At 45.1% G+C, this 16,315-nt stretch overlaps 2 protein-coding genes across 2 annotated transcripts; one reads left to right on the top strand and one right to left on the bottom strand.

The window, feature by feature from the left end:
• Positions 1-428: 428 nt before the first annotated feature.
• yipf4 (Yip1 domain family, member 4) lies at positions 429-4,512 on the bottom strand. The gene is made up of 6 exons (XM_064317350.1): positions 4,208-4,512; positions 3,430-3,583; positions 3,040-3,211; positions 1,885-1,962; positions 1,542-1,655; positions 429-1,225 (listed from the first exon to the last, which is right to left on the bottom strand). The coding sequence occupies exons 1-6, from the start codon at positions 4,263-4,265 to the stop codon at positions 1,088-1,090; spliced, it is 714 nt and encodes a 237-aa protein (XP_064173420.1). The 5' UTR covers positions 4,266-4,512; the 3' UTR covers positions 429-1,087.
• Positions 4,513-5,149: 637 nt separating this feature from the next.
• exo1 (exonuclease 1) lies at positions 5,150-16,098 on the top strand. Its single transcript, XM_064317349.1, has 14 exons — positions 5,150-5,309; positions 6,573-6,743; positions 6,902-7,021; positions 7,120-7,243; positions 7,849-7,986; positions 8,446-8,658; positions 9,495-9,682; positions 10,022-10,118; positions 10,900-11,134; positions 11,403-11,622; positions 11,885-12,401; positions 12,592-12,681; positions 13,676-13,869; positions 15,804-16,098. Exons 2-14 carry the CDS (start codon positions 6,583-6,585, stop codon positions 15,946-15,948), a joined length of 2,442 nt encoding a protein of 813 aa, XP_064173419.1. The 5' UTR covers positions 5,150-5,309; positions 6,573-6,582; the 3' UTR covers positions 15,949-16,098.
• Positions 16,099-16,315: the final 217 nt, after the last annotated feature.

The raw sequence follows: 16,315 nt of genomic DNA, 5'->3' as shown, positions 1-16,315 counted from the left end.
GTTGTCCAATAGCTGCTTGACTCTTTGTTTTGTTTCTCCATTAATTCCATTGATTGGCAGACCAAGTGCATTTCAATGCTTCAATTTCTGTCTTCTAAGGTTTTAATATTCTGTTAAATTTTTTCATTGGGGGTAGGGAGAGGTTGGTGAACAGTTAACAATCTAGCATACAAACAAGACTTTTGTTTCTAGTTAATTACCAAAAAAACACCCTAATTTTTATTATAGTCTTCAATATTCAGTTTAATTTAGATTGATCACTGTTCTGAAATCAAAAATATTTTAAAAAGCTGTCAGTGTCTCTCTGTAAGGGCCAGAATTGCATACAATAGATAGTTTTATTTTACCAGAATCTTGCATATGTAGATGTACACCATTAAAACATCAATGATATAAAAGCCATATAAAACAAAATAAAGACACCAAAATTTAGTAGACAATGTTTATTTTCAACTTGAACTGCCTATTTCTAACCCAGGCTGGAATTCATAAATTAAGAGTAAGATAGTGTCAGGATGCTGAAAAAGGAAACATAATGAAACGTATATCACAATTATTACAACTCTCAAACTCCTCTTCCCTCAAAAAAAAAAAAAAAAAGTTCAAAAATTCTGGTATTCTTCCTTATTTCTCTTGGTAAAAAGGTGATAAATCCACAATGAAACATTTGGCACCACGCTCCAAATGAGGATAACCTAGTAAAAACAAGAGTTTAAAATGGCCACTTTCGGTTTCTGCTTTGCCCGATTATACCTGTGAACACATCAGCATCAACGTAACAAAACAAGAGTCTTGTTCTTTTCAGGAGGCAAACTGCAAGGGCAAGCAGTTTTACTGAGAAAGCTGAAAACTAAGGGGCTTTTAAATAAATCCTAGTTTGATGGTGCACTGAATACAAAGGTCATGGCTAAATTTAATTACATTGACTTCACATACACTATATGACCTCTTGTTAATCATGATCATAAAACGGGTATAAAAAAATCTATATATTTCCTTTTGTAGGTGGTGTGGATCTTCTTGTGTCCTTCATTATGGTTCTAACTGCCAATGTCCACTTAGAGTTCCAGACCATTCTGCTGTCCAATCAGACGCCAGTATAGAGAGACAGGAAGTAAATGTATAGAAGAAAAATGGGGTATATGAGGAGTGGTTTCTTCGTTTTGAATTCATCCCCCACCAGCAGAGAGGCCGCACTGTAAGCAGCCCAGAACACTCCAAAAAGCTGGAAAATATAAAAATAAAATGTCACTAAAAATACACACAAAATACAAAAGGTCACATCATACAATACATAACATGGGTGTTGAATAAGTAAAGAACATTCAATGTCCATCTTATGTTTAGCCTTCTCAATGATATCATTTTCCAATAATGAAAATAATTAATAGTTTAGGATACCAATACCAATGGTAAATATTACTTGTCACCTTTTAACTAACAACATTTTGAAACTGTACTAGAGTGATAATAGCTGTATATTCCCATTCCATTTTAACAATACAAATGTATTTAGCAGAATTTACAATGTCCAAGTTTACCTTGAATAGTGTAGAGGCAACTTCAAAAGCCTTTATTACCAAAAGCAAGGGAGCTATGACAATGAGAGGAAGCAAAGAATATCCAATCACTCCAAGAACTTGTCCATATGAAACCTACAAAGAAGGTACACAGGATTAGTCAATGCACATAAACCTATCATTTAAAAGATAAAAATCAAGTTGTAAAAAATGTTTTCTATACACAGACTTTAGTCACTGAAATTTTAATTCCACTATTGCCACTTTTTAATCTTGGTTGAAATGGCAGAAGGAACAACATTAACAGCTCAGTAAAGGCTGCTGCAAATATTTCGCTCTTGCTCGTCTTAAAAATTCCACTTACTTCCCCACCAAGAACTCGTGCCAGCAGAAAGATTGTCAGAGAACCAAATATCCAAATGGTGATAATCCAAGATACCACCTTGACAAAAAAACAACAGTGTCACTCGAGAAGCACACTTTCATAAGTCACAGTATTTTTAAAAATAAAGGAAATGGTTGTTTTGAAAACTAAACCAATGTCTGCCACTTCACTGAAAACTGGATGTATTGGGAAAAAAAGTTTTCTGTGGGGGCACATTGATTAACACAGAATACAATATTAGTGTGCATAGGCAAGGTGGTTTAAAACCACTTCACTGAAGCAAACTTCCGGTGGAGAAAATGCCTTAGAAACCGGTTGGGGCACACTTTTTAGCACAGGTGTGGCTTCCATTCTACACTATTATGACAACCGGACATTCAGACATTGTTCATTTGCACAAAAGGTATTGTGTTCGGGTTTTTTTTTTTTTAATTTTTCTGAAAGCAACATCACACTAAAATGTAACTAAATTTAATCATAACTAGGCTTGGCAATGTTTCTTTCCACCAAAGAAATATTGAAAAATTATCCCACTGGTGAAACAATATGGAGCTTGCAAACATTATGACATTTTTATTTTTTTTTGAATATTTTCTTCTTTATGCTTGTATGGTGAATATGCAATGAGGCTTGGACTCATAAATAAACATTAAATATTCCAATAAACAAACTAACAAAGGAATTAGTACTACAATTTGTTTGAAAGATAGGTTTACTGTAAAGCACTTTGAGCATACGAAAAAGTGCTATATAAATGCAATGATTTACTCATTCATATCCAAAAGAAATTATGAATAAAATCTGCTGACATTTTTGTTCATAATTTTATGTGTCTGGTGTTTCCCTCTCCAGCAGTGAATATTAGCCCAGAGCACTGCTGGAAAAAATTGATCCCTTTCAAAGCATCCGGTCCTTCAACCTCCCAATGAAAGAAGGTGTGCAATTTTTTTTTTTTTAATTAACAAAATTGTTTGAATGTGTAATGTATACATAAATGACACACGTTAAATGTGCAGATGACAAGTTCCCTCTGGTAAAATCCCCACAGAATGTAGCACATTCATTCACTCCACCCTGCCTGATCTAGCACACAGAGCCGCAGATGGAGCGGGCAGAGGCAGCCAGGCGTCTCACCCTGAACTGGCCGTAGATGGAGATCATGGAGAACAGCAGCACGACGGCCAGGGGCCCCCAGAAGTCGGGGTTGTCTCGCACGACTTGCCGGTTGAACCCCAGAGAAGGCATTGGCATCAGAACACATCGGATCTTGTAGTAGATGTCCTTCAGGTCAATGTCAAGCTCCTCTCTTTCAATGCAAGCAAAGAGAACAGAAGGGTCATACTCAGATTTAAATTGCATGGGAGTGGGTACAGATGCTCCAGAGTACGTAAGGCAATTTAGCACCATTTAGGTACATTCAGAATTATAATGTTAAAAGTTTTATTGATCTTAAAAGGGAGCCCAAATCTTGTTCGAGCAGTTAATCAGCATTCATTACGTTTTTCAAATAACAGATATACACACAACAAGGGCTTGTTGTCTTCCGGATCATCTTCCTCAACTTCCAGCAGCCAGCCATAACCACGCTGTCTCAGGAACGTGGTCGCATATGCATCTTTACCGGAGTCCGCACCCATGTTGAGTTTGACATCGGGCGCCTCAATTGTTCCACTAAGCTCTGTAGAGGGGGCAACGGTAATCATTTTATAGCACAGAAACATTTCAGTGCAACTTAGTCAACAACGTAAGCCCCAGAAGAAACGTATCAGTAATAATGTAATGCCTTACTAAATGGGGACGGGATAGTACGTTTCAGGCATTATAGACACAACATTCTATGATTTTCCGTGTAGTGTTAGCAGCCACATACTCAAAAAATAGTCATATGGCATATCTGTACTGTTTATAAGCCTCGTGTCTTGTATTTCTTCAATTTGTTGACTGGCTAAAGTTTTCTTCATGAGTCCACATTATCTGATGCACTTGATATAGACGTCCTATATAATTACAGCAAGATAACTAGCGTTACACTACTGTAAATAAGTAACAACAATGCAGCTAGCTAATAAGCTAACGTTATGTATAGCTGCGATCCAGGTAGCCATCTGTCAAAATGATCTGTCAGGATATAAAATAAGGATTATGACACGCCTCGGTTTCATAAAAACCACGGGACCTAACTAACCTTTTACGGAAATTCAATAACAAAGCAAGTAAATACCTAGACAGTTAAAAGCTCATCTGATAAGAGAATTCATAACAACAGCAGATAACAATTCTCTTGTCAGGGCCTATACTCTACCTTCCGCGTCAGTCGAGGAGACGAAGGTAAAATCTCCATTGGTGGGAGAGAACTGCATTGTTGTTGTGCCAGGTAGTACCTTCACTTGAAAATCACTCACATTTATATTAATTTTTACGTTCAATAATCACAAATAAAAAAAGCGGTCGCTTTTACGTTTTCACCAACTCCACCTGGAATTTATTTCATGCTGATGACGGAACCATGGGATTCGTCCACAGCGAACTAGCCTCAAAACAAGCCGTGGACAGAAAGCAGGAAGTGAAAGGGAAGCTGGGAAAGGCGACACGTCGAATGCGCTGCAGCAGTAGAAAACCTGCCCCCTAATGCCTGGACAGGGTAATGCTCGTTTGCCTCATGAACTCGCTAAACTCGTCCTACAGTGTATGGTCCAAATCAACTAGGCGTGACGCCACTTATAAATTCTAGAGCCGAGAGAGTCTGGCGCACTTGCACGCCAATCTTTTCAGTGTTTCTGAAAAAATAAAGACGACATCGGTTGTCTCTGAATGAAATAACGAGGCCGTAATTGGGACGATTTTATGAGGACAGACAGTGATTTATTTGACGTATTTTTTCCATAAAAACATGGAAATGCGTTGAATCTTGCCATTACGTTCCAGCGTCTGTTAAATAAATATATTTCACTCTCATAGCCATGCTTGGGAAATATTTAATCTCTCGCAGTTAGTGTTGCACATTTGACCAAAAAAACTATCTGCATGTTCAGGACAGGAGAATCTGCCAAGAATGATGCTCATCACTACATCGTATACATGCGTTAATCTAAATGTGTGTACAGAATCGGCACGTTAATATAACATAATGGTTAGTGGATCAATTACTAAGTAACATCTGCTCTAAGCATAAATAGAAGAGCAGAGATCTGCTTTCACAAATATAGCAAATTGTTCATGTTTACTTGCAAACACCGGATGTTAAAGACGGAACAGGAAACACCTCCAATACCTTGTGGTTCTGTGATTGGCCATGTATGACGCATTAGCCAATGTGAGCGCTTTCTGAAGGCGCAACACATTTTGCCGCTAAATATGAACAGTCCCTGTGTGCTTTGACTTTAAACGCTGACTGAAAAGAAGCGGTAAGATAGTAGCTATTATATTATTATTTTCCATGTAACTGACTCATTTAGCTATATGTTCATTTAAAACTTCAGTCTTATCTGTGTGTTTCATGATGTATGACTATGTACAAATAAACCTGCGATAATCTAGACCAACATCGTATCACCCTTTCGTGGTAAATTACAGATTTAGCTAACAAGCTAGCTATGATAGTTAACTGCTCATGATGGACTGAAACCTTTCGAACCACAAGAAAATAACATAACTGGCAAGCATGTATTTTTGCAAACTCGTCTTAACGTTAGGTGCGCGATTCATATTGCCGGTAATTTCAAAAGTTTCTTTCATTCCAAATTAACGGTCTAGTGACTTAACGCCACAGAGCTGTTGGCCATCTACGTTTAACTTTCACTACATCTGCCAAGGGTTTGCTCACGTTGCTAAGATTGCTTGGAGCAAGTTTGTACAACATTAACCAACGGAGTGTATAACACCTAACGTTAAATATCACGCGTTCAGTCCACATTTCTGTGGTTCACGTTAGCTAGACTAGTCTGGACTAACGTAGTTAGCTAGCCATTGAATGAGCTGTTCGACGTGTGTAACTAGGCGTCTAGATATCTCTGTACCTGCTTGTAATTCGCTAGTGAACGTAATATTGGTGAGTGGATGCCGTTTGTTTTCGTATTAATGGCTCATTTGCGTATGATTAATTATAGTTCACTGGACACACTTGTCTGCTAGCAAGCTAACGAATGGCTTCTGCTGTCCAACCGAGATGACTTCAGGAAGTTCAGTGTTCCACAGTTCCTCGATCCGTTTTCTGACAAGACTGACAAGAAATCAGAGTAACACATTTTACGCCTAACCCTAACTAGCGTGCTAGTTTGTATTATGTATTTTTCTTGAATTACTACACACAAGGCTTTAAATAAAGCTTATGATTATTATTACTTGTCCCAAAATTGCATTGTAACGTTTTAGACATCCCAATCGTGGTCGACATGTCTTTCTGGGTTCCAGCCTGGTTTAAACCTGGTCTAGTTGGTTTGACACTCATTTGGAGATTGTCAGGTTGGCAACAAGGTGGCTGAGATAGCTGATTCCAACTCGACTCCATCTTAGCCTGGTACCGGGAATTTCCACCATGGAAGTCTTGGCATGAGTACTTGTCAGTCGGGAGAGAAAAAAAAAGGCAACCGTTTTCTCTCACAGAGTTTCTCAGTTTTTGAGTTTTCTCTCTTGTCTGTCATCTTGAATTCTGACGCTGGATGTAGCAGCATCGATGCCATGGGGATTCAGGGGCTGTTGCAGTTCATTAAGGATGCGTCAGAACCCATCAGCGTGAGAAAGTACAAAGGCCAGACTGTGGCCGTGGACACCTACTGCTGGCTGCACAAAGGAGCCTTCTCGTGTGCTGAGAAGCTGGCAAAGGGGGAGCCGACTGACCAGTATGTTTAAAAATATTTCCTGTGCACTACCACTAGCTGCTTGTATTGTTAAAATGTATGCACAATTTGCATCTGTCCAGAGAATGGCAATATCTCTGGACATCATTGTTTAAAAAAAAAAAATAGTAATAATAATCTGAAATGTCTTCTCTTTGCAGATATGTGATGTACTGCATGAAGTTTGTTGATATGCTCTTGACCTTTGGAGTGAAGCCCATCTTGGTGTTTGACGGCTGCAATCTGCCCTCGAAGAAGGAAGTGGACACGGCTCGTCGAGAGTAAGTCGAAGCGCCACCCCTACGTGCTTAGGACGCGACGGACGGTCCCGCGCGGTGAAGCATTTGAGTCGGAAACCTGTTTACATTTTTCCTCTCAGGCGTCGGCAAGCGAACCTGCAGAAGGGCAAACAGCTTCTGAGAGAAGGGAAGATCTCGGCGGCGCGAGATTGCTTCACACGCTGCATCAACGTAACTCCGGCCATGGCCCGCGAGGTCATCAAGGTAACCGCACTGCCACTTGTCCTGTCGGTCTGTTGCCTGGAGGTCTTTGACAAAAGGCTGGCCCAACGTGTTATAGCCTATGTGCCGTGAATCAACTCTGCGGTCTTTACCAAGCGGTAAAGTGTGGCAGTGCAGTATAATGGGTAAGGAGCTGGTCATGTAACCTGAAGGTCATAGGTTTGATTCCCCGGTAGGACACTGCCATTGTACCCTTGATCAAGGTACTTATATTGCATCCATTTATACAGCTGGATATGTACTGAAGCAATGCAGGTTAAGTCGCTCTGGATAAGAGTATCTTCTAAATGCCTATAACGTAAAGTGGTACCAGAGAGGTTGGCCAGTCACAATAATTAGAATGTCTGCCTCCAGGCTATAGTACAAGTTCAATTCATTGAGGGCTGTATGACTCTTTGTTTATATATAAGGTCTTTGAATACAGTTTCCTAGAAAACTAATTACATTTTGTGTTGGGACTACTGATGGCACCCTTAAGTATTTTAGATGCTAAGCTTGGAGTGTGGTCTCTCTCCCTCACCCTCTCTCTCCCTTTCTCTCTCCCTCCCTCTCCCTGTCCCTCTCCCTCCCACCATGTGCCCCCTCAGGCCGCCAGGACCCGGGGGGTGGACTGTGTGGTGGCCCCATACGAGGCCGATGCGCAGCTGGCCTTCCTGAACAAGGCTGGTATAGCTCAGGCCATCATCACCGAGGACTCTGACCTGCTGGCATTCGGCTGCAAAAAGGTTAGAAGAACAAGCAGAGAAGCCTCTGCTCCCCCCCCCCCCCCACGCACAGCGAACGGATGTCGTCTTTGATTGGTCACCACATCAGGGAAGGTTAAATCTGGCATAATGTGAGGTGCAGGCCATAGGGCAGCCAACTCAAACCGTATACGCACCCCCCCCCCCCCCCCCCCCTTCTTGGGGGGTTAGTTCCTGGCTGTGGCACGTTCTGACCCATCTCTGCCTGTAACCCCCTCTGCTGTGTCCCAGTCCCAGAGTAAAACAAAAGCATAAGGAGGCCTGTCTGTATTCCTACTATAAAAAAACTAGGAAGGAAGATTAAGCCTTTATCTTAAATATCACAAATATAAAATTAGAGGCCATTGCCATTGGCTCAGAGTGGTGTCGGTGGAGAGAGTACGGTAGATGCCAGGCGGTAACAGGTGTTTGTGTGTGCGCGTGCGCGTGCCTTGTCCTCAGGTGATCCTGAAGATGGACAAGCTTGGTAACGGGCTGGAAGTGGACCAGAGCAACCTGGGACGGTGCCGCGCGCTTGGCGACGTCTTCACCGAGGAGAAGTTCCGCTACATGTGCATCCTGTCTGGGTGCGACTACCTGGCCTCCCTCTACGGCATCGGCCTGGGCAAAGCCTGCAAACTGCTGAAGGTCGCCAGCAACCCCGACATCCTGAAGGTGACCACACCCCCTGGGGAGCAGTGTAGTATAATGGCTAAAGCGTTGGTCTTGTAACCTAAAGGTCGTAGGATCGACTCCCCGGTAGGTCACTGCCGATGTACCCTTGAGCAAGGTACTTAACCTGCATTGCTCCAGTATATATGTATATATGTATATATATATAATAAGTCGCTCTGGATAAGAGCGTCTGCTAAATGCCTGTAATGTAACGAATAACCACACCCTTTCTCCCTCTAATATCACAAAACTGTCGGCATACGAGTCTTTAAATAGATATACTTCCTCTTTAATTGAAGCCAGTGTGGGTTATGTCTATTCAGAAGTGTACCCATCACGTAATCTTGTACTGTGAAGTGTGCTTTGAATGGTTATACAGTTGTATCCAAGAGTACATCTGAACATGCAGACTGTATCCAATCTGTGCAAATGGGCGTTGCTGTATTTTTTAATAACATTTATTCACACCAATCTCTGTTTATCATTTGTTAGGTCTGAATCAAACAAAAAAAATATAGACATTGAAGACACAAGCTGCTCTGTTAACTTTGTCTGCTGCCGGTGCTGCTCTGTTTGCAGAAATGGGAATATGACTACATCATTTGCATATTGGCACACCTCTGTGAGAAAAAATAATTCAAACATCACATGGCCCTGATGTGAGGTTTTCTAACCGTTTCTATATATATATTCAAATGAATATTTATGGAAAGGGAAAAGGAGGGAAACAAAAGAAAAGTGTACAATTAGATTGTAATGTAATGTTTTTAAAAATGTATGTTTGAATGAATTCTGAACACTTTTGGTCCAAACTGAACACTGGCTCGTCTGTTCAGGTGATAAGGAAGATGGGCCAGTACCTGAAGATGAGTGTGACCGTGTCAGAGGAGTACATCGAGGGATTCGTGAAGGCCAACAACACCTTCCTGTACCAGCTGGTCTTCGACCCAATCAGGAGGAAGGTGGTGCCCCTCAACCCCTACCCGGACGACATTGACCCCGCCTCCCTCAGCTACGCCGGGCAGTATCCTTCCCGCTTATGTGTGAATGCCCCCCCCCCATCCCCCCCCCCATGGAGCTGACAGGGTGCTGGTATTTCAGTCTGGATAGCTGTGGGGAATGGCATGTGGCAGGACTGGTCTGAAGAGGTGACGGAGAAAACTCCATCTGTACAGTTTAACAAGGGTGACACAAATATGGTGCAAAGTCTTGTTATTGTTTTTTTTATTTTTTTTTTTAGTTATTGTGTGAATGTGTCCGGTGTTTCCATGTCTGTTTTTTAAAAAACGTATTCATTAACGTCTTGGTCCCTGCTGAGGTCTCCTGCTCTTTTGAGTAGCATTTCCTGAACCCGTTTCATTAGCAACGTTGGTGACGTGAAGGGCCTGCAGATGGCTCTGGGGAACTTGGACTTCAACACCATGCAGAAGATCGATGACTACAACCCAGACACAGCGCAGGTGCGGCACACTTTAAAGAGGGCATTTAAAGATTGGGCCTGGGCCTTTGAGATTGCCTGTGAATATGGGAAATGCTAAGAGCCCAAACAGCCTTAGTCTGATAAGACATTAAGTCCACTGCGACGGCAGGGCACAGTAGCAGTGCTGCTCTCTAACCATGAAGTAAGCACCTTGCACGAGTGTGGCGGAAAAAAAAGTTCATTTCAGGATCACCACAGATGTCAAATGCCTGTTGTGTGGTTGGGGGAACCCCCGCGTGTGTGGTTGGGGAAACGCCCGCGTGTGTGGTTGGGGGAATGTGTGCTGTGATTGGGGGAACACCCGTGTGTGTGGTTGGGGGAATGTGTGCTGTGTGGTTGGGGGAGCGCTCGTGTGTGGTTGGGGGAACGTGCGGTTGGGGGAACGTGTGCTGTGATTGGGGGAGCATGTGTGTGGTTGGGGGAACGTGTGCTGTGTGGTTGGGGGAGCACTCGTGTGTGGTTGGGGGAACGTGGGTTGGGGGACACCGTGTGGTTGGACGTGTGCTGTTTGGGGGAGAGGCAGTGTGCAGTTGGGGGAAGTGTGCTGTGATTGGGGGAACACCCGTGTGTGTGGTTGGGGGAACGTGTGTGCTGTGGTTGGGGGAGAGGCAGTGTGTGGTTGGGGGAATGTGTGCTGTGATTGGGGGAACACCCGTGTGTGTGGTTGGGGGAACGTGTGCTGTGTGGTTGGGGGAACCCCCGCGTGCGGCTGGGGGAGCGCCGGCGCGTGATTGACCACACCCCTCGTCTCCGCCCCGCAGGCTGCCAGGCCGCGCAGCCGAGGCTGGAACCACAGCAAGGAGAACCGCTGCCCCCCGGAGGCCAGCATCTGGAGAAAGGGGTACACCCCCGGCGGCCCCCCGCCCTCCCTGCCCCCCGCGCCCCCCGTGCCACGCTCCCCAGAGAGGCCCTCCACCAAGGGGAAGGAGAGGGTGGTCTGTGCCCAGGGTCTGAGGCTCCCCCACAGAGAGCTTCCGGTCAAGAGGCCCAGGGAAGGTAGGGGCAGTCACTGTCACTGCGTGGTCACGCCCATTCTGTAATATTTGTGAAGTTTGTGTTTTCCTTTTTTGAAATATATTTTGTTTTAAGTTATTGCGCTTATGCTTTGTGTTTGTCACGTTTGCTTGATGGTCTTGGTTCACGGTGTCTTTGCGAATGATTTTGCTTTTTGTTTTTCTTTTTAACGTTTACTCCTTTTTATACAAGTGATTTTTTTTTCCAGCGGCAGATTTGTTTCCTAACCCTCTCGCATTTGTCGGTGCAGACGCGGGAGTGTCAGAAGAGGACATTCTGGAGCAGTACTCCTCCTCCTCCTCCGGTCTGAAGAAGCAGCGCCGGGAGGAGAGGCTGCCGGTCGCGGCGTCCTCCGCGGAGATGCCCACGGTCGCCGCCCGCCAGCCGAGGCCACGCAACCGCTTCGCCACCCTGCTGCAGAGGAGGAACCAAGACGACGAGGCCGAGGACGGCCAGGGAACTCACAGCAGGTAACGCCACGTACCGATGCACTTCCTCCTCTTCCTCGTGGACAAACCTAACGCTGTAAACGCACTGCTGGATGGCACAGAAACGGTAGGGTTCGGTCTTGTTCTGTCAGTCTTCTTCTCTGAACAATAAGCTGCTCATTTAATATTTCATATTTTGCATTGTATTTTGTATGTTTAATATTTAGAATAGAATATTTGTATATTTATTTTTTATACCCGGTAAATGGGGGTTACTTTAACTGCTTAACCCTTTCCTCTCCAGGTTCTTCTGCAGCGTGGGCTCCAGCGAGGGGGCCAGCCCAGAGCCCCAGGGGCCCGGAGCTGAAGGTTCGGACGGGCCCCGTCAGCCTGGTGAGAGGCTCCGGGCGGGGGAGGACTGTGAGGCGGAGCAGACCGGGGGCCGCAGAGAGGGCACCCCCAGCCCCCCGTCCTCTCAGTCCCCGCAGCCCGCCGGCAGAGGCAGGGGGGTCTTCAGCTGGCCCGGCGGCGGCGGCAGCGGCGGCGGCAACACCGCGACCCCCACCCGCGCGTCCGGGCTCTCCACCCTCCAGCGCTTCCAGCGCACGAAGGACACCTTCTCCTGGAGCGCCCCGTGCCCCACGGGACCCCCCCCGTCCGCCTCGCCCCCCTGCCGGGGGGGCGACGGGCGCCAGGACGAGGAGGAGACCCCCCCGGACTCGCCCCCCTCCCAGGACAGCGCGTACTTCTCCCAGCCTGGCCGCAGCAGCCCTGGGGAAGAAGAGGCCCCGCCCCCATCGCAGCACAGAGACTCTGCAGTGGTGCGTCTCAGTCCAGGTCCTCTGCACTGCCTCTCAGTGCTTCCCCTCAGGGCCTGTTCTTTAGTTAGCGCCCACAGTTATGCCAGTTTCTGCTTTCTGCTTGTGCTGTTGTCTGGCTTTATTTAAATGAATAAGTTTAGTACACAATCATCTTGGTTTCATCAATTAATGTTCTTGTTTTTATATAAAGGAGCTCAACACAAGTCAGGAGCCAGACTGCAGTGAAAACACCAGCTGTGCACCTGTTCCAGAGAGGAAACCAGCAACTATTAGAGCAAAGGTAAGTTAGCTTCATCACTGCTTCACCCCTGCACTGCTTTCCCACATCAAAATCAGCAAAATGAGTCCTTTTCTCAAACTGGGGTTCTCTCAGGCATTGATTATCTCTGAAAATGACAGATGCTTTAAAGTGCTGGAATTCTTTATAGAGGTGTTGGGAATGATGTTGTAATGCGTCACGTCTGGAATGTAAGTGAATTGTTTACTGATCCTGGATCAGTATGTGCATTCCGCTTCAGAAGATTTTGGTTTGAACTGCGGTTTAAAAATCTGCTCCTTGGACAGAATTCATTCTCAGATATGTTGAGGCCATTTTGTATTATTCTTGGTTGATGGTCTGCTTGTGAAATGGCCATCTCTTCTATTTTGTACTGAAGTGGGGCCTTGAAATGACTTTTAATAGCGCTGGTACTGGTGGCGTAGGTGAGTGTGGCAGCTCTGTCAAACAGTGCGAAAGAATTGCCCATTGAGGGTCTGTGGTACTAATGAAAAATTACTGGTCATCTGTCATTAAGACTGGGGAAAGTAGCCTTGTTCTTCTCTCTGGTTTCACGAGAGTGGAAATTCTTGCTCACCGACTGATCAGTTCTTCGCACAGGAAAAAGGAAGTTCCCTGGCGTAGGTGTCGTGGCGGCGGGCGCCGCCTCTCCGTGCCGTGACCTTCTCTCTCTCTCTCTCTCTCTCTCTCTCTCTCGTCTCTCTCCATTTGTCTCTTCTCTTGGTTCGTCTGCCCTTTGGAATGGCCTCCTCTCTCTCTGCTCTCTGGCCTCTTGACTTCTATGCGTGGTCTCTCGTAGGACTGGCGCTCTTCACGTGCTTCCGGTCTTGCTACTACGAATTACTGTCCTCTTCTTCTCAGTCCTCTCTCTCTCTCTTCCGTGGAAATCTTCTGCTCCCACTGACAGTTCTTCTCTCATCTCGCACTCTCTCGTGCTTCTGCCGCTCTCTGACTCTCTCCCTCTCTCTCTCTCCCTCTCTCCCTGCGCCCCTCCCAGGTGTCGGGGCTGCCGAGGGTCCGGTCAGGTGACCTGGGGAAGCAGGGGAGGGTCCAGGCCCCTGGCCCGGCCCGAGCCAGCGGGCTCCGGAGGAAGCCGGCGGGGCCCGGCAAGAGGGCCGGCGCCAACAACGAGAACGCCCCGGGCCTCCAGGCCACCATCAGCAGCCTGTGGAAAAACTTCGGCTTCCAGAAGTACGTCTTCACTCGCGAACATCGTCGTGCCTTTGAAGTCACTTGAAGTGCATTTTCTTGATTTTTAGACTACAAATCCCAGTAGGCCGCACACCTGCTATTGTGAAGCCGGGAGGTCATCATAAACTCTGGATATCCAGAATATCCTTCCACTCACCCAAGAATGGTCTTGGCCAATTGAAAACGTGCACTAAAAACCGCAGTTAACTGTCCCCTGTTTGCACATTTTCACTGCTGACTGGAATTTTTCCAGTAAAATGATTATTTGGCCTTGGACCCACAGGTTTAGCGTTTTCTTGTTCTGATGTTCTTAATCCGTCAATTCGACACCAGACTGCTGTCTGTGTCCGATTCAAGCTGGAGCATGTATCTGGAGAACGCGGTTTGATCCTTTGGCACATTTTCCTGAAAACTGACCCTAGCACAAAACGATTAAAATGGCAAGTCCTTAATCGGAGTGGTTAATCAAATGCTTCCTGGGCTCACTGACGTAAAAAAAAAAAAAAAAAAAAATCCACAAATTTGGTGGACCAGTCTGTCCTAATCATGGTGACATTGACGAATCGATACCCTCTGTGGCCAGTAGAGGGCGCTGTACAATAGGTCGCGTTTCAAAGGCCCGGCAATAAACGTGGCTTTTGCGCAACCTCACACAGCCGCCTCGAAGCAAATGCCTATGTAAAGAGAGCGAATCGGCCCGTCAGATTTTTTTTTTTTTTTTGGGTGGAGCTTGCCGGGTTGTGAGAGGGAATTCGTCACGAAAGCGAAGTGCTTAATATAACAAAGGCTCTGAAATGCCTATCTCTCTCCAGCGAAACTCATTTGCACCTGACCTGATGGAAGGTGTTGAGGACACAATGTGTGTGATGCCAGCATTGTTGCACTGTGACTTTGAGAGCAATCAGAGTTTTCTTTGTTTTTGAAAGTGCGATTCTTTTTTCCGTTATCAAAACCTTCTCTGGTGCTCAAGCCCGCAGTCTAAAAAATTTTTTTAAATAAAAAATATATTCATAACCGTATTGCACTGTTTAAAAAAAAAAATGTAATGTACTACATTGAACTTAACAGCAGTTCATCCAGTTTTATAATTCATTCACAGTATGACACATTATTAAACATTTTAACATTAGAATCCAGTTTTCTGCCAGGGTGATTATAGATAAATAAGTAGGTTTTGGAAACTGGATGAGCCCAATAAAATCTTTACACCACTGAACTAGTCCCATGGGCGAATGAATGAAGACTGCACTGATACAGCATGGATGAGATGAGCTCCATGTTTTTACTGCACACAACCCCTCCATAAGCACAGTGCTGTGATCAACTGATGTATAGCAATTGTGGAAAGGAACCAATCCCAGACCATGAGGCCTATCCCTGCACTTGAACAGTGCCTTAACAGGATGAGCTACCCAGCAGCCTTTTCCTTCTTCAACTTTTATCAGCTGTCACCCCCCCCCCCACACACACCCACACACACCACTGTTATTCCAGTTTGGAGTAGTTAATTGTATTTTTGGCTGCAAGGCTTTTTACCTGGGCACTTCAAATAAACTACCCAAAGTCAGATACTGGAGCCCTCGTAAGGTCTGCACGTTTATTGCAGGGGGGTGACTGACGTTTCGACAAGCGTCTTCGTTCGGGTAGTTTATTCGAAGTGCCTTGCTTGCATATATATATTGTCCTCTAATGTCGAGCGCCTAAAAACTACTTTTTCATTGGAAACTTGGTTGAAGCACGTTGGACTTTACTTTTGTATTTTTGGTCCTTTGCAGTGACTCAAAGTTCAAAAGAATGCGCGAACGCACGCGACTGTGTGAAGAGTCAATGCTGCCGTGTTGTCTAATTCCTGGCCATGGAATAAGTGTTTGTGATGCTCAAGTGGATGCTCGTACTGGATGCTTCACCCCACGCGTCTGTTTCATATTTTTCAGAGAGAGGCCGAAAATTACCCTGGGTATGAAAGGGGAGCCCCTGTCACCCGTGAAGGACAACGTTACACCTCTGACGCCCGAAAGCTCTACGGACGTCTACTTCATCTCCGAGAGCACCACCCATCAGAAAACCATTTGCCTCTGACGGGTTTTTACGAAATGCCTTTACTGGGAACGCTCTGTGTGAGCCCTCGTCTGGTAGACTTCCTGTGTTATGTATATACTTCCCACGTCACATGAACTTTGATCTCACAGCGAGTTAATTTTATTTGAATAAATGCGGCTGTTTCTACAACTCAGAACTCTGTCTGTCTTTGTCAGCCATAGGCTGACCTGATTTAAACCCGGATTTAAACTGGATATTAGGTCAAATGGACACTCCAGTTTGTTGGTTTGAAATTCAAAGCTTTAATATTGAGATAATATCGTTTCAAGAAAGTTCAGCTTGTTTTTTTGGTTAAGTTTTTAGTTTAATTTACTCTCCAGCATAGGATGTTGACTACCAAACAGTA

The sequence above is a fragment of the Anguilla rostrata genome, chromosome 18 (assembly GCF_018555375.3).
Source record: "Anguilla rostrata isolate EN2019 chromosome 18, ASM1855537v3, whole genome shotgun sequence".
NCBI lineage: Eukaryota > Metazoa > Chordata > Actinopteri > Anguilliformes > Anguillidae > Anguilla > Anguilla rostrata.
The sequence above is the reverse complement of the archived record's forward strand: the minus strand, read 5'-3'. Positions and strand labels throughout refer to the sequence as shown.